The 24,354-nt window shown below is 34.3% G+C and overlaps 1 protein-coding gene across 5 annotated transcripts in view; it reads left to right on the forward strand.

Moving 5' to 3' along the window:
* ULK4 (unc-51 like kinase 4) overlaps nt 1-24,354 on the forward strand; it is a 211,559-nt gene that overhangs the window by 33,397 nt on the left and 153,808 nt on the right. For all 5 annotated transcript variants that reach the window (XR_010439137.1, XM_064704836.1, XM_064704838.1 and 2 more), the window contains exons 18-22: nt 1,865-1,972; nt 6,256-6,339; nt 11,901-12,062; nt 18,790-18,972; nt 23,789-23,916. Coding sequence is in view for 4 of the 5 variants with exons in the window: in XM_064704836.1 (XP_064560906.1) it covers nt 1,865-1,972; nt 6,256-6,339; nt 11,901-12,062; nt 18,790-18,972; nt 23,789-23,916 (665 nt within the window). In the remaining variant the exon portion in view is untranslated. The remainder of the gene's footprint in view (nt 1-1,864; nt 1,973-6,255; nt 6,340-11,900; nt 12,063-18,789; nt 18,973-23,788; nt 23,917-24,354) is intronic.

Here is a 24,354-nt window from a genome sequence, read left to right on the forward strand (position 1 = left end):
ATGACTGTTTTGTTAAACTTTTTGATTGAGCGGCAAGGCAGCCAAACAGAACTTAGTACAAGTGGATATAATGAATATATTATTTACTACACATAAAGGTTAATTCATGGTTCTATTTAATAGAACATAGGATTTAGAGAATTGTAGGACTGCACACATAAATGTATTAAGATAATGTGTCATCAAAATTTTCAAATATATTAGCCATGCATTGAGAAAACAAATATTGCAGGTGCAAACCAATATTAGTATTGATATAGAGTTATCTGCTGGTTGAGATTTACCATTAAAACTGATAATTTTGAGCAGACTGCCTTGATCCCCTACAGCAGATGTACAAATTGATTTGTATTTTCTTCAAGTTCTGCCTGCAAACAAGCAAGTGTACGTTAGGTGTCATGATGATTTGATGTGCTTAGCTAGAGCCCACCTAGAAATATTGTCAGCAGCTTGTGTTATCATATAGTTCCTCAATTTTGTGTAGTTAAATACTGTCTCATGGTGGGTTCACCCTCAGTCTAAAGGGGCAAAGTTGAGGGATGTTAATGGTTATGTGTATCTTTATTAATGCCACAGTGACAAGGTACTTTTGATGGTATTGATTCCACAGTCAAACTAGTTCTCAAAATACATTTCATCACAAAAGCAAGAGTAATTCTGCATAGCTGTAGAAAGAAAATATAACAAAGGTGAAAATGCTGTCATTATGTGTTGATCATTTGGTGCAGAATTGCACTTGAATTAACTTGACTACTACTTTCTCAAGCTGACATTAGAATCTTTGAAACCTACTGATACGTTTGTTTCTTAAATATGAAAGTAAAGCTCTCTCTGGAATGGCAGGATAATTAAAGTTCCTGAATAAAATTTGTAGAAATGCTCTGAAAGCAGTTTAAAAAACCAGTTAATGAGCATAGCACTACTTTAAAAAAATGGGGAGAAGGTCAAAGTTTGTTTAGTAGATCTTTTTGCTTTGATTTGAAGACTGCATTCCCAGTTTTGATATGATTTTGCTGTACAAAGATTGGAGTTATGAAGCTGCTAAGGTCAGAAGGTGAAGTAAAACAAGGGAAGTTGAGGATAAAAACTCCATGGTGCTCCGAAGAAGAAAAAGTGCTTTACTGCCAAATACTTTTGCATGGGAAAGTGCTTCCTTACTAGGTCACCTGCACAAGATGAATCAAATTTTCTAATTTCCTTCCACCTCATCTTTATAAATAACATATCTATCTATCTATCTATCTATCTATCTATCTATCTATCTATCTATCTATCTATCTATCTATCTACATATATATATATGCACACACATGTGTATATGTATAAATGCTTTGCATACAAAAGTTAATGAAATACAAAAAGCTAAAAGTATATATCCAGTTCTTACACAGTAATCACCTGTAAACTTAGAGATCAGAAGACAGAACTTAAATAGTTCTTATCCTTTGATATGATATCTACACAAAGGACATCATTAGAGGTTTCTTGTTGTTTGTTCTTTTTGTAACGAGGTGGTGAGAACTCCCAGATCTTCTGACAGAAACACAGGAACTGCAAGTAGGCTTTTCTTTTCCTGGCAGATCTATTTCTGTTGCCCTGAGGGAACTGAAAGAACAGATAGCTGATAATTTGTCACCTTGACTAATTCCTTATTGCATTTTTCTCCATATTGCATATATAATGTTTTGTAATAATTATTTTTTCTTTCCTTCAATGCTTACTAAATCCCTTGCAAATGGCTCTTCAGCATAAGTGAAGAGTGAATAAGTAAGATGACATTTGAGATAAAGCTTTTTACCTTTAGCAGTATGTTTTGCTTGACAGAATATGTGAGTTGATCTATTGATTGATTTTTTTAATTTAGGCAATTACACTTTTAACTGAGCTAATCAGAGAGAACTTCAGAAACAGCAAATTGAAGCAATGCTTTCTACCAGCACTTGGGGAGCTGCTTTTCCTCATAGCCAGCAAGGTAAGACTGCAAGTGATCCTTACAAACATGGCAAATGTGAAAAAATTTGCCATTGAAAACTAGACCAAAAAATCAAATTAGTTAGTTATTTGTATCATCAACACTTTCTTGTCCTGTCTTCTCTAATACTTATTCTACTTTAAGAAACATGCTAATCCCATCATTTACTTCATCTGAGATTAATTAAACAGCATTCTTCAAGTGTAGAATTTTAACTTCATAGAATGATTTAATCAACCACCATAAACACTGCTGGCCTCCAAGTGGCAGATCTAAGGGTTCAAACATCTAAGCTAGAGATGTTGATTAAATAGGATGTATGAGGACAGTCTAGAATATCAACAAATTAATATATTCATGTATCTATATATCTAGTCCATATTAAATCTTACTGAAGCGTGGTTGGTTTCACAGCACAGTGGAAAAGGAAATGAAATTATCCTGATTAATTTCACATGGACTTGTGTTTATTCCTGATTAAAACTGATTTAAACCTTCAGTCTAAAAATAGTAGATATGCATTAAAAATAATTGGAGGTTATTTGTAGAAAATACTGTCAATATTAAGAATTGGAGTTGACAGATCCTTTAAACCATCACATTTGTTTTTTCCTTATTCTAAGAATAAAATACTCTTTTACTTAACAGAAACAAAAGTGTCTTCATGCAGAAAAAGTCTAACCTTGGCTTCTCTGAAGCCTTTGTATTATCTGAATTATCTAATAGCTCTGAATGCTGACATGTTAGTTGAACTAGTTTAAGGGGGTTGGTAGTGGAGCAAATGTGGCAAATGAATCATTACTCTGGCTGTAGTTATGGCTTTCTGCTGAATTTCCAAGTTTTATTTTCTTTATCCTCTAGCTCCTTTGCATGTTCCACAAGATGTAGTGGTTGCCTTGGTTTTTGTAGAATAACAAGCATTGTCCTATTTTTGCTGGACAATTGCCAAAGTATTTGTCAAATATGTGCTCACAGAACTTATAATGTGAAATTATGTTCTGAAAAATGCATCCAGAGTCACAGTTTATATGTTTTAATACTTGCTCGGTTTCCTCAGGAGGAAAGATTTGTACCTGCTGTCATCAAACAAATGAACTTAAACTTAAAACTCCAACTTGAAAATTATATTTGGCAGGAATATTTTGTATGGCTTGATTTTATTTTGAAATTACACTCTGATAGCTTAAACAATTTTGTTAACGCTGGTTGTATAACACCAGAATGATTTGCACAGATCTTTTCCATCTGAAAATGTGACCTGACAAATTTTTCTGTCTGTATATGAATTTTACAATGTTTGAAGCATTACAAGTTGCATAGAAGTGGCAACTTTGTCACGTTTCAAGGTTGGTTATATACACACACACACAAATATTAATGCAGTGCATTATGTTATAGCTAAGAAATTAATAGTGTAGGAACAAATATTTGGACACATATGAGCTCAAGACACCATGTCTTGGTAAAATTTCAAAAACACCAGTGTGATATATATGCTTGGAAATACTAACCATTCAATTTTTTTTTAAAAAAAAGCACTTTTCATTTTTCTATTCTATGTGTACTTCAGAATATTCTAGTGTTGTAGGCATTTTGTTGCTCATTAAACTGACGAACAGTAGTGCTGAATGACCTTGCCAAGATCATATAGCAAGTCAGGGGTAATATAATAAATGAAACCAAAAAGTTTATTGCCAACTTATATCTTTAAACAGCAAAGCCTTATGACTTGACTAATAAAGAAAAATAAATCATAACTGCATTTAATTCATTAAGGACTATACACTTGGGTTTTTTTATTTCCATCTTTTTTGTGCTTTCTTTGGCCTGCTTGATTGTTTTATCAAACTGCTAAATATTTTCATTTAAGCTGTAAGTTTTTGAGGATATATATGGTCTTATTTATTCATTTATTCCCTCTGGGGTTTTGTGAAGTGTTTCTAGGTCCAGCCACAATTTTTATATGAAATAATGGTAAAGATTATTTCTTTTTCATGTGAACATTTGGTAAGTCATAAATTATCAAATACTTCAAATCAAGTTCAGCTGTTTAGGTGCAGGGTGATTAATGAAGTAAAATACAAGATCACTGTTTGCACTTCTATGGCTTAGAAAATACTGGGAAATGTCCAGATAGTTGTAATGGTCCTGTGCATTCCTAAACGCTGATATTGTGTGGGTACTTGCTTATGAGATCTCATAAGTAAGATCTTACACTCCATCTCTGCATTTTTATTCCAAACAGAAGCCAAGAGCAATTCACAAGTAACATGAGCAGCCTCCAGGGAGCATGTTCTCATACTCTTGAGTGGATTGCCTTGGGGGAAATCTTTCAAGTTCTATGTAATATTTTTATTAATTTTGTGTTGTTTGTGTTATTAGGGTGCAGAACCTAAAGTTTAATCAAAATCAACATGGGCTGTGAGCAAAAAAGTGGAAAGATTCCCCAGTGTTTGGTGATATATTTAGGTTTATTAAGTGTCAAATGATGTCTGTTATGTTTATGTAATTAAGAACGGTACTAAGGTTCATACTCCTTTTACCTTTTAAAATTTCTAAATAGAGATTAAACCTTGCAGAAAGGCTTTAATCAGTTTGAAGAATGGAAGAGCTATTAATGTTTTAGGATTGCACAATTTCTTAAGTATTTTTATTTTATATCACATTATAATGTATGGTTGCAAAAGACCTTGATAGAATTTCTGGTTAAATTAGGTGAATACAATGAGAAACAGAACCATGCCAGTTCCACCATGGATTGTCATTTTAACTCTGTTTTGACTTTTAGTCTTGTCTTGCATCTTCTAGGTAGAGAAGAGTCCACCTTTGCCTGTTTGAAAGTAACCTACCTTTACTTTCTTAGAACTTGGGCTGTGTTTTCTTAAACTCGCACACAACCGCTTGGAAGGCAAATGTTGATTACTTGTCAGCACGTTCTTACTCAGATAAGATGGTGGAGATAGAATGAACTGGATTTGATGTGTCTGTTGGATGTCCAGCCACTCTTGTTGTTACTGTTTATATTGTCCCATACATTCTAATACCAAGTTAACAGAAATAAAACCTTACAAATGGGATATTTAACAGACCCATTTTCTCTATGGCTATAAGTGGCAAATAAAGTTTTGTTTTCAATCAAGAAGGAAAATTAATTTTACTAGACAATTCAGTAATAGTCTTCCATGCTAATGTGCCATGCTTTAATTAAAGGCCTGAAATGCTCATATTATATATATGTTGAATTACTGTAAGCCATGCAGAAATCGGCAAATTTAGAAAGTATCATTTATTTCTGCATCATTAACCTCTACTTTGCTTATTCTATCCCTTTTATTGAAACCAGTTTGTTAAAATGCTAAAAATAATTTGAGAATATAATTAATAGAGTTCATAATTGTGTAATTTCTGAAGAAATTGCTGTTTGTCATCCTTTGTCTACTTACTAAAATGAGTTTCTTATTTTCTGGCCTGTCATCTTCACACCATCTAATACCTATTATTTCTCACTTTCTTTCCCAAAAGAGGCTATATTTTTCCCTCTTTCTGTGTTACTAGCCTGGATATGGAAGTTGTTGCAGTTAAATCTCAGTGATATCCAAGTGTCCCCTTTTAAATTTAAAATTTTACAATAGGCTATTTCAGGGACAGGGGGACATGAAGTTCACTTGTAATGGAAGAATTAAGCCCTTATTCAACTAGTAGTGAATTAGCCTAACAGGGTAATTTCAAGGAAATATACAGTAAGATCTTCAAACAGTGTTCATATATTCTGAAGGCTATACCATACAATATATTTTCTAAAACACTCTCTTTGTATGACTTTGAGCATTTTTTTCAAATTACTTTTTACCTACCAAAAGAAAGTTGACTTTTTACCTACCAAAAAAATGAATTTTGATTTTAAAGACAAGCACTTCTGCTCTTAATAGCCAGTTATCTCTCTGAAGTACTCAAAATGATTGAGAGGAATGAAAGAACAGACACTTTTTTACAGTCTCTGTATGAATTAGAATGAATTGATGAAATGCAGAAATACTAGGACAAACTCTGTTATGGATTTTGGAGACTACTTAAATAAACTAATAAAATTTCAATCTCTGTGCTGCACATGAAATAACATGAAATAGTAATAATGTCCTATAATTTAATATATTTGATTGCATATGTTAATTTGAAATGTGTATAATACGAACCTTATTACGAACATGCTACCCATTTTTTATGTGACTGAGATTGTTGTGATTTTTTTGATTTAATCAGTTGTGCCGTTGGCTTCATTTCAGGAGGAAAAAGGGGAGCACCCCAGGGAATGCTGGGCTGTTCCCTCAGCTGCTTACACTGTGCTAATGAGGTGTCTTCGGGAAGGGGTAAGGCTCTTTCATGGTCCTCAGTAGATTTTCTCCACAGTAATAACCCTTTAGGCATTGTGTGAGGATTGTAGCCTGCAGCATTGCAGTGCCTTGTCAACCAAGCATTGCTCTTGAATTTAAATAATCATAAGACCATGACCTAAGCAGGAGATTAATGCAGTGTTGTTCTCTGTACATTCAACATTTATGTATTGCTGCTTGTGTTGGGGGAAATGGGAGAGTAAATATAAATTACTGTTAATAAATGTGGAATTTATTAATGATGTAGGCATCTTTTGAGAAATGTTCTGATAGTTTGTGCTGTCCTCTTGCAATTTGATTTTCACACATATTTGTGAATCTTTGCGTAAGATTTAAGTTTCTTTCTTGAGGAGGATTATATACAGTTTTTTAAAACTGCATTGTTATCCTACTGACTTGTCAGCATTCTTTGGAGGCAAAAAAGTAGTAATTGAGTTTATTCTCATACATGTGCTTTACTGTGTTCTTCATTGTTTTTGGTGATGGCTTAGCTGTGCTAGAAGAAAGGAAGAAAAATATGCATATAGTTCTATTTTGAAAATGAAAAAGAATTGAGTGGAGGGTTTACATTCACTGTTTGTATGAGACCATGTTACTTTATTTTTGCCCAAGGCAAAGCTCAAGGCAGAAAACATGTCAGAGGTTGCTAGAAGGTGGAAAGCAAGAGGAAATACTTTTCCTTCCTTTTTGAGCTCTTTATTGCCTACAGATTGTGATTAATAAAGGAAGAGCCTAGATGCATTTTAATATCTTCAAACCTTCATGTGACCAAGAACACAAAACTGAGTTTGTATTGTGCAGAACTTCCAGCTCATAATTAGAGTAATATGTCATTCTAAGGCACAGTAGTGAGAAGCTATTTAATTATAAATTTAGTAACGGAAGACTTGCTGTTTCTGAATATACAGTGTGCAGAAACTAAATCAAGACATCCATAAGACACTAATTTATTCCTATAGAATAAAATCACTTCTTAGTCCTGAAACATGTCAAATTTTTCTTAATAATTTATCTTGATTTTTTTTTCTTGAAAAAATGACACAAAATAGAAGTACATTTGCCATGCAATATTTCAAATTAAATTTAATTAAGCATAAATTTAAAATTATGTCTAGGCTAGCCAGCTACATCTGTGCCCTTCTATACTTTCTGTTTGTGAGTATGTTCATTTTTAATGTAGATATGTATCTTTCTAAAATATGTTTGAAACTGTAAAACTGTGCAAGACTTGAGGATGGAATGGACCTCTGGAGGTCATCTAATCCAACCTCCTGTTCACAGTAGGTCTAAATAGATCAGGTTGCTCAGGAACATGTCTATTTATGTCTTGAGTGTATCTAATAACTATGGTCCCACAATCTCTGTCAGCAATGCCTGCACCTCCTTCACAGGGAGAAGTTTTTACTTGTTTATGCTTGGAGTTTTCACTCCTGGCCATTGCCTCTTGACCTGTGGCTATGCAGCTCTGAAAATATTTGTCACCAGCTTTTCTCTATTAAAAGTACATAAGTTTTTCTTTCTTATATTAATAATTTTTAAAAATTATACATAACTAAATAATGAACTAATTGTAATTGTTCTAAGCCCAGTTGTGAGTTAAGAAAATTTTAAATCAGGATGTTTTCTGAAGTGAATATAGACATATTGTCTCAGTATTTATAAAAATGGCAAACAAGCTTTTTGTTATAAGGTCTGAGCTACCACATTGCATTGTATATGCCTTATAAATATTCACTTCTAGTTTTAATTTCCAGTTAAGAAGCTTTATTTTATGTATTTAATAAAAAAATCAAGAAAATAAAAACCAGTTGTCATTCAGTACTATGGTTTATATAGTTTTGATTTTTGTAAGCTAAGTTCACTGTTCCTGAGTTTTATTATGAACTACTCTGAAGTGTTCTTGGACTTGTGAAGTTTTATAAGATTTGTCATTATCAAAACAGAATTGCCCTCTGAAACAGAACTGTAGAACAGGAAGAAATTTGAAATATGTGTGTGTGTGTCCCTTTTATTTGCCTATAAAGGAACAAAATGTTCAGAAAATGCAGGTAGTGTCATTTTCATGTACCTTCTGTGCCTGAAAATCTAACAGTGATAAAAAAAGTGTATGGGTCAGTGAAAGGAGTTTTAGGGTGATGGAAATAGAAGATTGGGAAAGTCTTTTATCTGTAGGGGAACACAAGTTCAAATTTCCTGCATTTCAGTGTTAACTTGAGACAGAAGCTGATTTTCAAGTCAAGCAAAGAACAGTTGAGTTCAATTATGTGTCAAAATAAGGGAATTGGTACACTCATAAATACGTAAATGATCAGCTTGATTTGACATGTTTAGTCTTAGTGTAATATTGTGGTCTGTCAGAATGGATGTAGTAAACATTCCAATATTTATTTGCTAATCTTTTCCAGCAACTGTTTCCAAGAGTGATACAAAGTGCCTATTCCAGGCATCTGCATTTGTTTAAGTTCAACTTCTAAATGTTTGTGTTCAATCTCTAAGATAGGAAGGTCCTGATTTCTCCTGCTAAAATGTATAACTGTTAGAGCTACTATGTTATCCAGTCATGGAAGATACTTTCTGTTTCAGAAAGGGTATTCCTATTTAATATGGAGTACCTAATGCTAATATGAAAACCATTTTCCTTTTATGTATTTTGCTTCATTTATTCAAAACCCTGTCCATACACCCAGCGTTGTCCCAAACCAAGTGCAGAATCTGGGACTTGCCCTTCTCAAACTTCATATGTTTGGTGATTACCCAGATCTCTTCATTTGCTGAGGTCTCTCTGCAGGGCCTCTCAGCCTTCAGTGGGGTCAACAGCTGTCCGCAACTCAGTTCCGTCAGTTAACCTACTTTAAATAGATCATAAAATATTTTATCCTAACTTCTAAGAAAATGAAGTTATGGTATTTTTTGGTAGCATGTTTGTTATCATAGTGACTGTAACTTCAATGCTTCCAAAATTTTTGCTGCACTGGTTAATTTATAACAGTCAGTAAAAATATCTGGTAGATTCAGTTATTTTAAAAACATGGGAGTAGATTTTTTATAATGTTAACTCCCCTCCCCCCCACCCCCCAATAATTAAAATATAAAGACTTGATTAAAAGGAGTTTTCTTTTTCTTTTAGTAGTTTGCAACTTTTTATCATTCTGGTATTTGCATTTTCACTCAGGGCTCATTTTCATTAAGAATCCCTGACTTCACTGGAAACAGATCTATCTGCAAGTGTTCAACATGACTGAAAATTAGGAGCTTTAAGTGTACTTTATAAAAGTAGTTGAAACCTAAACTCATTGAAAATAAAGTATGTGCTTCTTCTTTTATACAATTCTATTCATAGTTTTAGATTTCATGCAGTTCATTATGTGGACAGAGGGTTACTGATATATGGAACTGCTTTACTCATATCTTGAATATCCATTTCTGTTCACTAAAATGGCTTATTTGCTGGTAAGATGACTGGATGACTCCTTTAGTTAAGAGGCCAAATATTAGTTTAGATCAGGCTTCCCTTGCAGACAGCTAATTAAGCAGAACATGGTACAAGTTTTGTTGCTTAGATAGTGCTCAGGAACAGATACCAGAGGACTGAAATGGAAGGTCTCAGGTGGCAGCAAATAGAATTACTTTGGCAGCATCATTGAGCTTTTAGAGCACAGTGATGATGCATGACCATTTTCTACTCAAAGTAGCAGCACAGTCTGGAACAGGCATAACTCATCCCATCAGTGGCTGAAAGGAAATCAAGTGCATCTTCAGGACCAAATTTGATAAAGAAAAACTGCAATTGTATCTGGAAATTTGTTAACATTATTAATCCACTATATATTGCTTTGATTATGATTAATTAATAGGATTATAGTTTGTTTATTATGTCTTTATGGCTGTTAAGTTAGGAGTGGAGTCCCAATTGGCAGTCTTAATAATCACTTCATATGTAAGAGAGACTTAACTTGGCAATTATGTTTCAGTTATGGATTTAATTGTTAAATGCATCAATTTAGTCAATTTGATAAATGCACAAATTTTTACCCTAACTCTATCCCCCCAAAAAAGAGACTGAAATGCAGAAGTATAACTCACAGAAAAAATATTCAACTGGGCATTATTTATAAGATGTTTTCAGAATTTAAATTTTAGTAAACATGTATGAGTATCTGTGTATTTAGGTCTTTCATAGGTCAAAATAATGCCCTATTTTGCAGTAATCAAAACTGTAAAAAGAGAGAAGCCTAAATTGTCTTTGGTTTTATGGCTGCAAATAAGCAGAAAGACCACAGAATTCAGTGGACTTTTTATATAAGAGTGTAACCACTTTAGATGGAAATTGACTTTGGTATTTCTGTTAAATATTTTGAGTAGAGCTGCAGTTCTGTGGAAGAGCAGGAAGGATTATAATGAAAATGGTGAATACAGCCTTTTTTTTTTGACAGCATTATACTAAGAGTTTTCAAATATTTCTGCATCTAAAATCTATATTTTAGCACTACTAAGTCAGTAGAAGGAAAAGTGGATAATGAATATATTTTAATGAAGCTTAAGTTCTTCCCTTCTGCAAGTTCTCCTCTTTTGTACTGCTTTCTGAAAGGTTTCATTATCGTTGCTCACAGTTGTTGGTGGCTCTGATTGTAAAGATAACTCAGAAATCCAGAGTTTAGTAGGCTAAAATAGAGATCAGTTTAAGAAAGAAATCAATTAGATATTATGATGAATTATTTGTGAAGCCAGACATAAGGATAAATTGAATTATAAAAATGATATTAAAATTCATTCTTTTTAAATTCAAGATGCTATTAAAAATATTGTTGAGAGACTTCACTTTTTTTGTAGTTCAAGACTGAGATGAGATGAGGCAATGCACAGCCAAAACAACACCAGTGATGTATCTTCCAGTTAAAGACTCTGATTTTAAGTGAAAATTATTGGGTTGGTACTAAAAATATGAAGGATTCAGAATCTCATATGGAAATTTAGGACTTCTGGGACCTAATAATTTAAGTCTTAAGAAGTGGTCAGGATTGCCTGCTTAGAAGGGAGTTATGTAACAATTTAATTTGCCAGAAGTCTTTATTCAGAAGAGCCAACAAATCCTGGTATAAAGACAAAGAGGGTTTAATGTAAATTTTCTTTCCTAATTTAACTGAATATCTCATAATTGTACTATTTAGTGCATGTTCTAGTGATGAGTGTTGACACAAATTTGTTCATTTGTAAAGCACTGATCATGGAACACCTTTCATATAACTAAAGCTTTTCATTTGCAATGATTACATTTAATTTGGGGTGATTATTTGGAGATGCAAGGTTTTGTATTAAGTTATGCTTGTATTAAATTGTCTTTGCAGTAGAAGAGAAAGTGGGGGGAAGTAGGATCTGTGAATATAACTTTGTCATCAGGTGAGGTTTCTTAAAACTTACTTTTGCAAATATCAAAAAGAATTAAGAACCACACCAAGACAATAAAATGTGGACATAGGCAGTAATTTACAAAGAAATTACAAACATTTGCAAATGTGTTTTACTTCTCCTTCCTATAGGAGGAGCGGGTAGTGAACCATATAGCAGCAAAGATAATTGAAAATGTTTGTACTACTCGTTCATACCACGCACAAGGATTTATTACAGGAGAAATTGGACCTGTCTTGTGGTACCTTTTCACACATTCTACAGGAGATTCTTTGAAGATAACTCCTATTTCGGTAAGGAATTTCCTTTTGTGGTAAAGTAGTGCATTGGCCTTTAGTCTGAAAAACCTTTTGAATTGGAACTGAAATGTATTTGAGCATGTTTGTGGTAGATTTGTGGGTTTTATATTTCAGACACATTAAAATAGATTTGAAAAATTTCTGAAATTGAAAAATGCATTTATTACAGTTCAGTGCTTATGAATTGTTCTTGTGATTCATCATTTTCCAGAACATATATTTCCTTATGCTGGCAATAATAAATTATGTTTAAAAAGTTTAACCTTTCAAAGAATCTATTAAATTCTTGCAAAATTGAAATTTTTCTTTTTTGATGATTTTTCAAATGAGAATTGTTTATTCTCTTTATCAAAGACTTGTTTAGAAGACTTAGTTGAATTAATCAAATTTCTTTTTATAAAATTGTTAGAGCTAGTCTTTGCCTACAATTTTTAAGGCAATATAGAATGATAACGAGACAAATAGAGTGTTGACATGCAAGCAGAAGGTTTGGAACAAAAGGATTTATGAGGTTGAAAATACTTAGCAGGATTGTAACTTTAACCCAAGAGCATGTAGTGACAGGACATGGGGGGATGGATTCAAACTAAAAGTAAATAGGTTTAGATTAGATATTGGGAAAAAATTCTTTATTGTGAGGGTGGTGAGGCATTGGCACAGTACCAATGTTCCCCAGAAAAGTTTGGTTGCCCCGTTCCCTGGCAGTGTTCAGGGCCAGGTTGGATGGAGCTCTTGCTTTCCAAATGGAAAATGGTAGTGTCACAGCTGCAGCAGCATGCACATAGACACATCTAGCATAAAGGTGATAAAAAAGAGAGAAATAAAAATTCATTTGAAGTGTTGCTGAAGAGGTAAGTGGTATCATAAATTTATGATTAAAAAAATCCATTTATTGATTTTTTTTTTGTCTTAGTGTATATTTGTGGCAGTCTTGCCTACAATATAAACTTCTCAAATACTGGGAAAATGTCTTGACATTTTCGAATAGAAAACCTATTTAGTAAAATAAAAACCTTTGCTCTGTAGCATCTGAAATTCTTGGCAAAAACAGTCTTAGAACTTTCATGGGTACAGAATAGTCTGTCTCTAAATATGTAAAGTATATGTGTGTGTCGGGCTATTAGGCTGCTTTTTTAGAAAGGGTCTTTTTGAAACTTCACCCATTTGATCTGTGAGTTTTGTGCTTGGATCACAACTGCATGCATGGGAAAAGACTGGAGATAACAGTTATGACTTCCTTTACTTACTGAGTTTTTAAAGTAGCCTACTCAATCCTCTCTCCTATCACTACTTTTGCTATAAGGGTTGTTTTGTACCATGTACTTTCGATTCTTGCAAATCGTTAGACTGGGAAGTTGTTATTTGTTTGCTACTAGGTCATAGTATTTTTTTTTAATCTCTTTCAACTCATGCTGAAAGTTCCCTCTTGTTTCTCTGCTATCTGCTTGGAGAAATTTGCTTTGTCATTTACCATTCTCTTGATTCCTACAGCAGACTCCCAGGGCTGGTCCATTTGTAAGGGCCAATTGGCCAGTTATGCCTGCATTGTGTGCCACAGCAAACAGCATATTCTGGAGAGCCTGTCTGTCTCAATGGCATTCAGACCCTGAGCTAAAAGGGATCATAGGAAGAACTATCAATGTGCTTTTTCTTTTTTTTTTCTTTCCCCTCCTGAAAATTCAATTTCTTCTTGGCAATGCAGTATGCTTGAGGTGGGCTGAGCTTTCTTCCCTGCTCAGTAATAAGCAGAAGTTACATATCTGATTGTCAAGAATAAACTTGTCATCAGTGGAGATTCACTACAGCTTTCTGTAGCTGTGGCTCGGAAGTTACTGTCATCAATACTGTATGGTTTGCTCACCTTGCCCTTGGATGAGTATCAAGAGCCTATGAGAGGAGTGGGTTGTTGTTTGTCCCTCTCTATGCTTTGCTTCTTTTGAGAACCCAGGTCACTGGATCCTCCCAGGTTCAGGTGAACCACTAAGAAGCCTTTTCTTCTCTATAGTGTTTATGCTATAGGTATCTAGCCTCTTTTAAGCAGTACTGATGAGAAGAAAATTTTCCTGCTGGAAAAACTGGAAGGTTGCAGAAAAACATGTAAGAGGAAGCTAAACCACAAAGACCTTCTTGTAGCCTAGTTTGCTCCTTTTTTTTTTCCTTTTTTTTTCTTTTTGCGTCCATTGATAGCTACCACTATGTACTAGTCCAGTGAGGCTTTGTTAATTGCTCAGTGCAGTTGGACAGTGCTGGTGTTTGTGTGATCTCTTCCAAGTGAGTAGACTGAACATATCACAGATTGTGAGTTCCTCACTTCCTTCACCTCTTGTTCCTGTAGGTGTGATACAGCAGCCTGATCTTTATGGGCTTCTTGTGCAGCTAGGCCTGTTAAGTGCAGTGAGTTTTACTGCAATATTTATATTCCAAAGCTGAATCATCTGGCAGTCATGGGTTGACACTGGGACTTGGAATGACATTGGTTTGCCAAGCTCTTACTTCCTAATTCTTTTTCTTGTATTTAAAATCTTCATATTATAAAATATATTAGCCTTCAGAAGCTGCTCCAGAAGCTTTCTTACAGGTGACATCTGTCAGGATGAAGCAGTGTGTTTTGGGAGGTCATGCTAGCTGCAATTACTGGAATTTCCTAGAGAAACTAATCTGATTTGTGGAACATCCTTTCAATGGCAATTGACAATCTAAGTAAGAAAGATGTTTTTTATCATTCTGTTACCTTTTCTTTCTCAAAGTTGCTTAGCAATGTGTGCTTGGGTGTTGAGGCCAGCATTTTAAAAAGACAACCAAGTCAAGTGTGCACACTGAGATCAGCTAAGGTAAAAATTTCTTCAACATTTTATGCATATCTGTGGTATAAATGTACATGTGGACAATATAAATAAAATCATAACTGTTCCCAACTAGTGTTCCTTTCCTGTGAAGGCAATAGGCTTCCTGGAGATCATACTTTTCCCTTGCGTACTTACTGAAGACTCAGTCATGCTGGAGGTAGGGCTTGTTCCAAATTCACATATTGGAGAGCTTTGAATGAAAGCAGCTGTGAGGAGAGTTGCAAGAGTAAGACACGTTTACCATTTTATATCCTTGGTGAAACTGCTTTCTTCTCGTTTTTCTGGCCTTCATGGAAATTATTGCTATCCATGTAGCTGAATCCATCTCCTTTTTTCAGTCAGATTATTTTACACAAGTGTTCTTGGGTCTGAATGGGCTCCTGGATTTTCCCCTCCACAGTTTTAGAGATTGTTTCTTTTATCAGAAGATTGAAGTTTAATACTTTTATATGAAGTGAATTGAACAAGGAAGCTTCTAAAGTAGGATGCACTAAGGTGATACTACTTTAATCTTTTTGCTGCTTTGTAGTGAAACACTAAAAGTAAGAAGTAGATAAACTTATTACTCAATGCCTGATATAATTCATGGTTATGTATTAATGCTGCTGTGGCATTTAGATATATAATCTTAACTTCATCTGATAAAAATCAATTGATATTGAAATCTAGCACAGAAAGATCTTTTCCCAGCTAAAGTTTATGGAGATTTTAGTGGTATGCTAATTTAAAAAATAAAATACTAATGTATTCTCCAGTTATAGTGTACTGCATAATTTCTACATCCATTAAATTGTTGCTACAGATATGTAGGTATTTTTGTCCTACATGACCACAAAAATTGACATCATCAGTGTCCTATTTAATTTTATTGTGCAGTCATTCCTGCCTTATTTGAATGTATCCTGAAGAATTTATTCTTAACTGACATCGATATTAGAATGTAAAAATACATTTCTGTTAACAAATTGTCTGTCATATCTTTACTTAGAGTTAGCAGTCTGTCTGCAAAGTCTATCAGCAGTAAAGGACTATGGAATTCTCATTGTGATTATTTCAGTCAATAACAAAAATATATCAAGAAGATTCTCTGTCTTTAGTCTCTGGAGTCTAGAAATGACACTTCACTTTGTCCTGCCTATCAGAGGTGACAAATGGGGATTGTATCTCAGTATTTTTTTCTCACTTTGGAGTCCAACATGCCTCAGGTAAATATCACAGATTTTGCCTGTAGGAGAGCTGTGTCTTTTTATCATTTTGCTAGACTCAGAAAAAAAAATCTGTAAGATGTCACAGTGATATTCTGACAAGCTCAGCAGCAGGAAGAATATTTCTTTCCAGTATGCTGAAAGTTTTTTAATTTTTTTAAAAAATTTTAAATTTTGTTTCTAGGAGATAACTTTTTCTGCTGGAAGAGAAGTAACAAAACATAAGCTCCTTAAATGGAAACTATTTTGGGAAAGCTCACACAGTCTTTTTTGGGGATTTGGCTCCTTTGTCATTTTCTTAAGTAATTGGTATTGAATAGTTTCTTTCAGAGACTTCTGTATTACAGATACTTTAGTGCATTCATTCTCAAACTTGAGAGTCATGGAAGATATCCTGAAAGGGTGAATGTTACCCAGTCACATGTAGCCTGTAAGACTAAAGGGTATGGCAGAGATGATCATAGAACCCTGGAGTATCTCAAGTTGGAAGTGACCAATAAGAATAATGAGGCAAAGTTTGGAGCTGCTGAGAGAAGAGATGCTGGTTATGGCTCCAGCAGAGAGCAGGGGTGGAGAAGCCAGTTCCAGGACAAGTTCTACTGAAGCCTTACTCTCACTGAGAACATTTCATGTTCCAAGATTGCTGCCTGGAGATGATGGTGTGAGCTCTATTCTTACATCATCATCATCCATTTCCAGTTCCTGCTCCACCACCTTTTGACCTATCTCCATCTGTTTTCTCCCAGTATTGGATCTACTGAGGTGGTTTAGAGTGCTCTGTACTCTATCCCACATTTAAATTCTATCTTCTGCTTTTATGCTGTAGTGTTAGGATCGTTCATACTGCAGAGCATTCTGTGATGTACAAACTAATGGGAATTTAAAGCTTCTCCCCTTGGTTATTGGTGGGCTGGACCTTTTCTGCTACCTCCAAAACTTCAGTATTATACTAGAAGACAGCCTCTGATGTCTTTCCTATGAGGTTTGCCTGGAAGTAATGTGATGGCCACCCTTGTTTGGCAAGGTGTGTAGCAGAGATCTAAGGCAGTGTAAAATCTGCAAAGAGCATGTTAGCACACCAAGTTAGCTCCATGTTGCTTTGGCACAGCCTGTCCCTAGGTCCCAGCAGTTCATTGGTAGTACGACCCTCAAGGATGTTTCTAGTGAATACACATACCGCCTGCCCATTCATCTTGAAAACTCTGAATAGAGGTGAAGAGCTGGATTGTATCCTGGGGGAAATTGAGCGTGCACTAAGGAACTGAGATTGAGTGTCTGTGTTTAAAAAGAGAATTAAAAAATAATAAAAGAAGAAAACTAAACGGCTGCAATCGATGTGGTTCCTGGACCAGAAAGGACAAGGAAGAACAGGAGCAGAGTAGATGAACAGCATCAATAAAATGTCTGTTAAGTTCATGATTTACTGTCTTTTATGCCTTTTTTCTTATTTTTCCTTCTTTTTTAGTTGGTTTCGAGTAATGTTTCTAAGGGCACAGGTGAACTGGGTGGTTTCTGCTGTTCTTAGATGGAAAGCTTTTCTCTGGTGGTAGTATTCTGTGTAATTGACTATAGTTTCTCTTAAATGAGACCTTACTATTGAGTGCACACCAAGTAAACAGCAATTTCTAAATATAGCTGGTCTGAAGAGAACAAAGAAATCATAAATATTACTTACATTTCACAAAAGGGAGTCACCTTCAAAGTTTTTCCTGAAAAACAGATTTTCATGTGAATCCAATATTTGACATCAGCTCTTCTTCTATGCTAACAGTACATTCAGACCAGAGGAAAAAAATTAATGTTTAAAGAGTCTTATTTTCTTTATCTGGAGAGAACAAATGTGGTTATAGTATCTTGAAGGTTGCAGTTTTACAGATATCACAAGGAGATTGATTTGGAGATGAGGCCACCCTGAAGATTGTTTGGTAATGTTTGCTATGAAATAGCTAAGTTAGTAGACACTGAACAAGTTTTTGCTCACTTTAATGGAGCATGGTCAGTACCTACATTTTCAGTTTCAGTACTTTCATTTTCATAATATTAATCAGTGATTAATATTATTTTAATCACTGATACTTGAAAATCAACCATTTGGAGAATAGTTTGCAAGTTTATTATACTAATCAGTGTTTCCTAATAAGTACCTAGATCTGAAGTAGTATCTAGAGCTAAGGGTAGACTTTAGACACTGAAATAGAACATACCTCATTATTGTCCATGAGCAGGGAGAGAGAAGATGCCCACCTTTATGGGTACCCATAAATTCTGTGGTGTGTGCTATGTCTGTATTTTCTCTCCCTGCTCTCCTTTCTAGTACAGTGTTATCTGATGCTGTTTATATTCCATGCTTGACAAAAGACTCAAGAATGGGCTGTGATGCTTCATCATTATTGTTCTCTAGAGGAAAAGAGTAATGTGACTTTTTGATGTGGATGTTAGTGTATGAAATACTTGAATTTCAGCTGCACAGAGTGTGTACCAATGTATTTAGAAGAATTCCAGGTCTCTGAAAATAATTGGTCTTAACCCCTAATATCTGTCTTAAAAATGAATCTGTATGCATTCCTTTTTTTCCTAAACTATTGGAAAACTCACCACATGCTTTTATTTTCAAGTATTTTTCTTGAGATAATAGTCTCCTTAATTTCTTTTTTTTTTTCACTTTTGTAGGCTTTGTGCAGAATTACTCGTTCCTCACCTAATGCTTTCCAGAGTGTCATTGAAAAAGTGGGATTAACAGCTGTACTGAATTCCTTGGCAAATGGAATGTGCAAAATTCAGCAGTACATGCTCACGATGTTTTCAGCAATGTTGTCATGTGGGATTCATCTACAGAGGCTAATTCAAGAAAAGGTTTGAGTTCAGATTAACATTTCACTGGCATGGAATTTAATGAAAGGAAAAGTTAAAATTGACACTGCGAGTGGTTTTGGGTTTTCAAAATACGTCTCAGTGACATTTGCATATCTGAATAGCAGGAAATGAGGAATGTGTTTCTTTTGTATTTCTATTTGCCTAAAATCTAAATTAGAAGATGTGTAGTTTTTCTTTCTCTCATGGATCTTTGAGAAATGGTACTAATGGGTATATAAATTGTTCCTGCAGCTAGGATTCAATCAATCCAGAATACCCTAGCCTCACCATAACTGATAATGGGCCCTAAGGAAAATCAGTAACGAATCAGTAAGGACACCTATTTGACATAGCTCTCTTAGACATTTAAAATAGAAAATAAGGAGTGTCCTGATTAAATCTGAAACTGTACTTTATGCTCTCCTTAAAGGACCTTAAGTCAATTTGTAAGTGAAATATCTTGCAAGAATTAGCATTTTAATACCTTAGGTTTTTCTTTTTAGTGTCACTGAATAAAACAACTGGATTTGGTTTATGTGTAATATAATTTTTGGTAGAAGTGGTAAAAAGTTTTCTATTTTGATCCTCAAATTATTTTGTATTTAGAGAAAAAGTCTTTATTTTTTGGCAGTGTATCTGCATAGTTCATAAATGAAAGCCTCTGGAAAGGATAAAAACCACAAAGAAAGAAGGAGCTATAGTTCTTGTTTTCCTCAGATACACTGTTGTGATGTATGTTGTGATGTGACAATCATCTTGACTATAATAATCTGTTGGACATTAGTTGAGAGAGAGTTTTATTTCCCAATGTATTGTTTTAACAATTATATTAAATTTAAAACATAATCCCACCCATGTGGCCTGAAAGCACTCATTCTCTTCCTAAAATTAATTTCTGTACCATGTCAGAATCGCCGATGTGTTTTTGTGAGTGCATGTCAGCTGGCCTTAAACTTTCCAGATCCCACAACAGCAGCACTAACAGGTGGCAAATTGTCCTGTAGTGCTGTGCTAACAGTGTGCATTACTGTGAGTTGATGGTATAGTCAGAGGAGTATGGTCAAAAATCATTCACTTAAACATTCAGCAGAAGAATCCAATGTGCAGCTAGCCTATGGCTACAGCATGATTTTTTCTGTGAAGAGTTTCTTGTTATATAGGATTAACTTTGCTAAAAGAACTCCCATAATGATGCTAATTTCTTATGGACAATGGCTAGAATTCCATTTATGATACTGCAGTTCTTATGAACAATTCTAATCAAATTTTACAGATTAGAAAATTGAAATACAGACAAATGTAGACATTCTTTTAATAGCATATATCAAACTAATGATACAAGTGGGAATGGTACCCAAAGGTGTAAGTGAAAAACACTGTACTGTAAAAACAGATAAAGTAGGTCTGGTTCTATTGTATGTGCCCACATTTGGTAACTACCTGCATTACAGCTCAGAGAAACTTAAATCTCATAGAATGGGTTTTTTTTTTTTTTAATTGAGATTAGCTCAGTTGGTTAGAGCCTGGTGGTAATAACACCCAGGCTGTTGGTTCAATCTCTGTGTGAGCCATTCACTTAGGAGTTGGACTTGATGATCGCTTCCAACACACAGTGTTCTGTGATCTGGAGATTAGATTGTAGGATTTTGGAAGCTGAAAATAAATTTCTATTTTTCTTGAATAGAATCTAAAAATACAAACATGCTCCTGTGTTGAACTGCTAGGTGCTATCACATCACATGGAGAGATATTATTTTAGCTCTGAAAATCAAATTTAATAGTCCATGCAATTTTCAATATTTCATGCTCATGATGCAAAAGTCCACCACCTTAATGAGAGAAAGGAAGAGTGAGTAGTGTGGACCTGCAGATTATTTTGCATTCTGTAAAATTCTTGTGTAGCTCCAGAGGCAGAAGGACGTCAGTGTCACACAGAAGGTAGTGACAAAGTGACTCTCTGTTTAATATAGGTACAAGCAACATATTAAAAGATACTTAAAGATATAAATTCAAGATGGAGATAATTTAGCTTTGTGTATGTTATCTGGAAACACCCTTGACTTGTAAGAATTAGGACTGCCCTTGTTTTCTTCAGTCTTCAAGAACAGTAGTAAAAGTCAGGTACAAAACAAAAGGCAGAATTGAAGTTCTGTGATCATCTACACTAATACAAAACTTCAGAAAACTACAATAGCCAGAAGGGAGTGGGTTTTGTCCCTCTCTGATACAGAGAGTTCTTGTTTTAGTTTCCAGTTTTGGAAATAAAATAGTTGAAATTATGTTTTTAAAATAAAGCGTGGAAGAAGAACTCAAAATCAAAAATCGTGAATGCATTATAGCAGTAGATTAAAGAAACCCCACTGCTAATTACTTTCATCTGGCTGTCAAGATTCCCCTTTGGATTAATGAAAATCAGTCACAGCTTTTTGAATGAAATTAGGTTCTTCCAAAGGTCAGATAATGTAGTTAGGTGTTTTTTATTTGGTTTCTTTCTTCCTCAATTCATCATAAGTAAAATTATTCAAATACTTACAGCAATATATTGTCACAATTGCATTGTAAATACATTATAATCATTGTCCTCATATTTCAGTAACTGTTTTCAATTATTTGTCTTTTACCTGAATGTGGACAAGTAACTACCACTGTAGAGGATAGTTTTGTCAATATCCGTATGAATGAATAAAAAGATAAAAATACCTTTAACAAAATATTTGTAACTCTAAACTTATGCAGATATTTGCAAAACACAGAAGGGAAATTAGAAAATACATAGCTATGCAAGATGGGTTTGCTATTGTAATTTCTGTTCTTGTGTAGTGAGATAGTGGTCTAGCTGTTCTCCTCTTGTATAGCCAATTCAAAAACATCATTGCTTTTCTTTTGAACTTGCTTTGCAGTATTACTCAGTGTATCCAATATAAAGTCATAATCTTGTTGCAGTGTGCTCACTTGAAATGAAGAGAGTGTCCTATTCTGCAGATTCTCCATGGATACATCAAACATTTGCAGGGGAGGGAGGAACTGTAGAACAGAGAAATGATAAATAATGTATTTGGCAGTATTTGAGTGATTTTTGGCTTTTCTGATACATCAAGTACTTCAGGTCAGCAAAGATGTACTTGAGATTTTCTTTGGATTAACTGTTGCTGTTTTGCAGTCCTTAAACTAGCCAGAAAAGCAAATTCCAACAGGTCACATTTATTTCTTAAACCAGATTATTAGAACATTCCCAGATAAATCTGATGTAACTATTTTTAATTGTCTTAACCCATGCTAACCCCCACATGTAGCATTGAGACGCTCTTGCTTTCCAAAGTATGAGGACTAAAAATGGATGTGCTTTGGCTTGTAGTTGCATGTGTCTTTGTCATGGTGTCCTTGTGCATGGTCTATCAAGTCTATGTTAGCACAGTCAGTGTTGCATTATATAAACTCGTTGCCTATGTCTGAGGTTTTATGGGGTTTCTGAACATAAAAACCTTGTTGTTGTTGTTTGTTGCTTTGGTTTTTTAACTAAAAAAAAAGCATTGAAAAAGCAAACCACAATTAAAATTCAACCTTTGCATCTATTATATTGTAATTTAAGAACTTGACTGCTGCAAATTCATACTGGGCTACAAATCAGGCCTTGTAAGCTGCTGAAGTATTTAAAGCAGTAAACTTTTAAATCGCAAGACTGAGAAATTCTTCTATTTATGAAATAAATTATTGAAGTACAGCAGGACAGTTCTAGAATAATTAATAGCAGTTGGTTTTTCTGGGATTTCTGTAGTTCCTGAATGATGACTGCTTTTGAAGACAGGGTTAAAATGGTGTCAGAATAAGATCAAATGGTTTCTTAGCCAACTCTTTTGCTCCTGTTCTTTCTCCATTCTTGATAAAGAAGTATAGTTAATTGTTGCAAAGGATGGCTCTAATAAATTACAGTCAGGGCTGATTTGCAGTTATTCAGTCAGCAAATGATGAATTTGAACATTAATATATGTTAAATGTGCATCACAGAGCGGGATTTTTAACTTTGTACATAACATGCATACACTACTCATCTATACTATAGTATCATTCCCTTGAGAATCTGGCTCTGCTCTTTGAAGGCAGGTTCTATTGATGAGGCCATTTGTGCTCAGTCTAATTTTTGCACAGAGGCAGTTGACACTGGCCAGTTTGTAAATTCTGATTCAGTTTTCAGTTCTGATTTCGTTTATCCTTCTTCTTTCTTTTCAAGTCCTAATTTTATTTCTTCCTTGAAAAGATGTTGTTCACTTTTTGAACTCCAAATAAGACTAGATTAGATAAAAACAGAGAAGGTGGAAACAATTTTACCATCTATTTGGAGCATCTGGTGTATAATTTGGTATCTGATGTAAATAAGATTTTATTCAACTACTGTGTAGTTTTTAATATTCCTTCATATAAGGGAATTAATAGCTAAGAATTTCATCATATTTGTGCTTAAATATATATGCATTCTGAAAATAGTTCAGCTTTGTTTTAAAATAAATGTATTAAAATATCCTATGTTTATGCTTATGATAAGCCCTTAAAAAATAGAAATTTTATCATATTTTGTAATTGATTTCATACTATTTTGGATGTAGTACATTAAATAGTGTTTACTTTTTACTCTACCACTTCTGAAGATGTTCAAAGCAGCTTTACACTGGGCCAGTCAGTCTTGGACAGAATTTATTTTTTTAGTGTTCTATGGATTTTTTTTCCTATGAGTGACATAAAAATGAGGAAGCTTTAAGTGTATACACTCTTACAATACAGTGTGAATAACCTTCATGTCCTTGTGTTTATTTCCACCAAGGATTTTGTGACGACAATTACTCGTCTACTTGAAAGTCCTTCAACTTTTATTCGAGCAAAAGCCTTTCTGGTCTTGCTACAAGTTTTAATTAATAACAGGGAGATGTTGCTCCTCAGTTGTCAAACAAGGTAAGATGATAATGGAAGATAATCAAAGATACAGTCTTTAAAGTTGTACCTGAAATACTTGAAAATGTGTAGTATTTTTGAGCCAGTGTTGTAGAAGTTAATTGTTTTGTGTGTAATAGTAATCCTTCTGTTAATGAGAATATTTTGTCTGGGATCAACAGGTGACAATTATTCACAAAGGGAAACCACTGTCTTGCAAGGAGAATGTCTTTTAAAATAACTCATGGTCCCAGTAAGCATTTGCATTTTTGGGTAGGGCAAAAAATATACTGCAACAGTGAGTTGTTGGTGTGGTGGGAAAGCAAAATAAAAGGTTCTGCTATGTACCTCCCTCATCTTGGGGTTTGGCATAGTGCATAGTCTCTTCCAGATAGTCACCTTTAAGGTAAAAGAATATTTTTTCGCTATATGTGTTGTGGGAGTGATTTACATAATGAC

Source organism: Zonotrichia leucophrys, chromosome 2, assembly GCF_028769735.1.
Source record: "Zonotrichia leucophrys gambelii isolate GWCS_2022_RI chromosome 2, RI_Zleu_2.0, whole genome shotgun sequence".
Lineage (NCBI taxonomy): Eukaryota > Metazoa > Chordata > Aves > Passeriformes > Passerellidae > Zonotrichia > Zonotrichia leucophrys.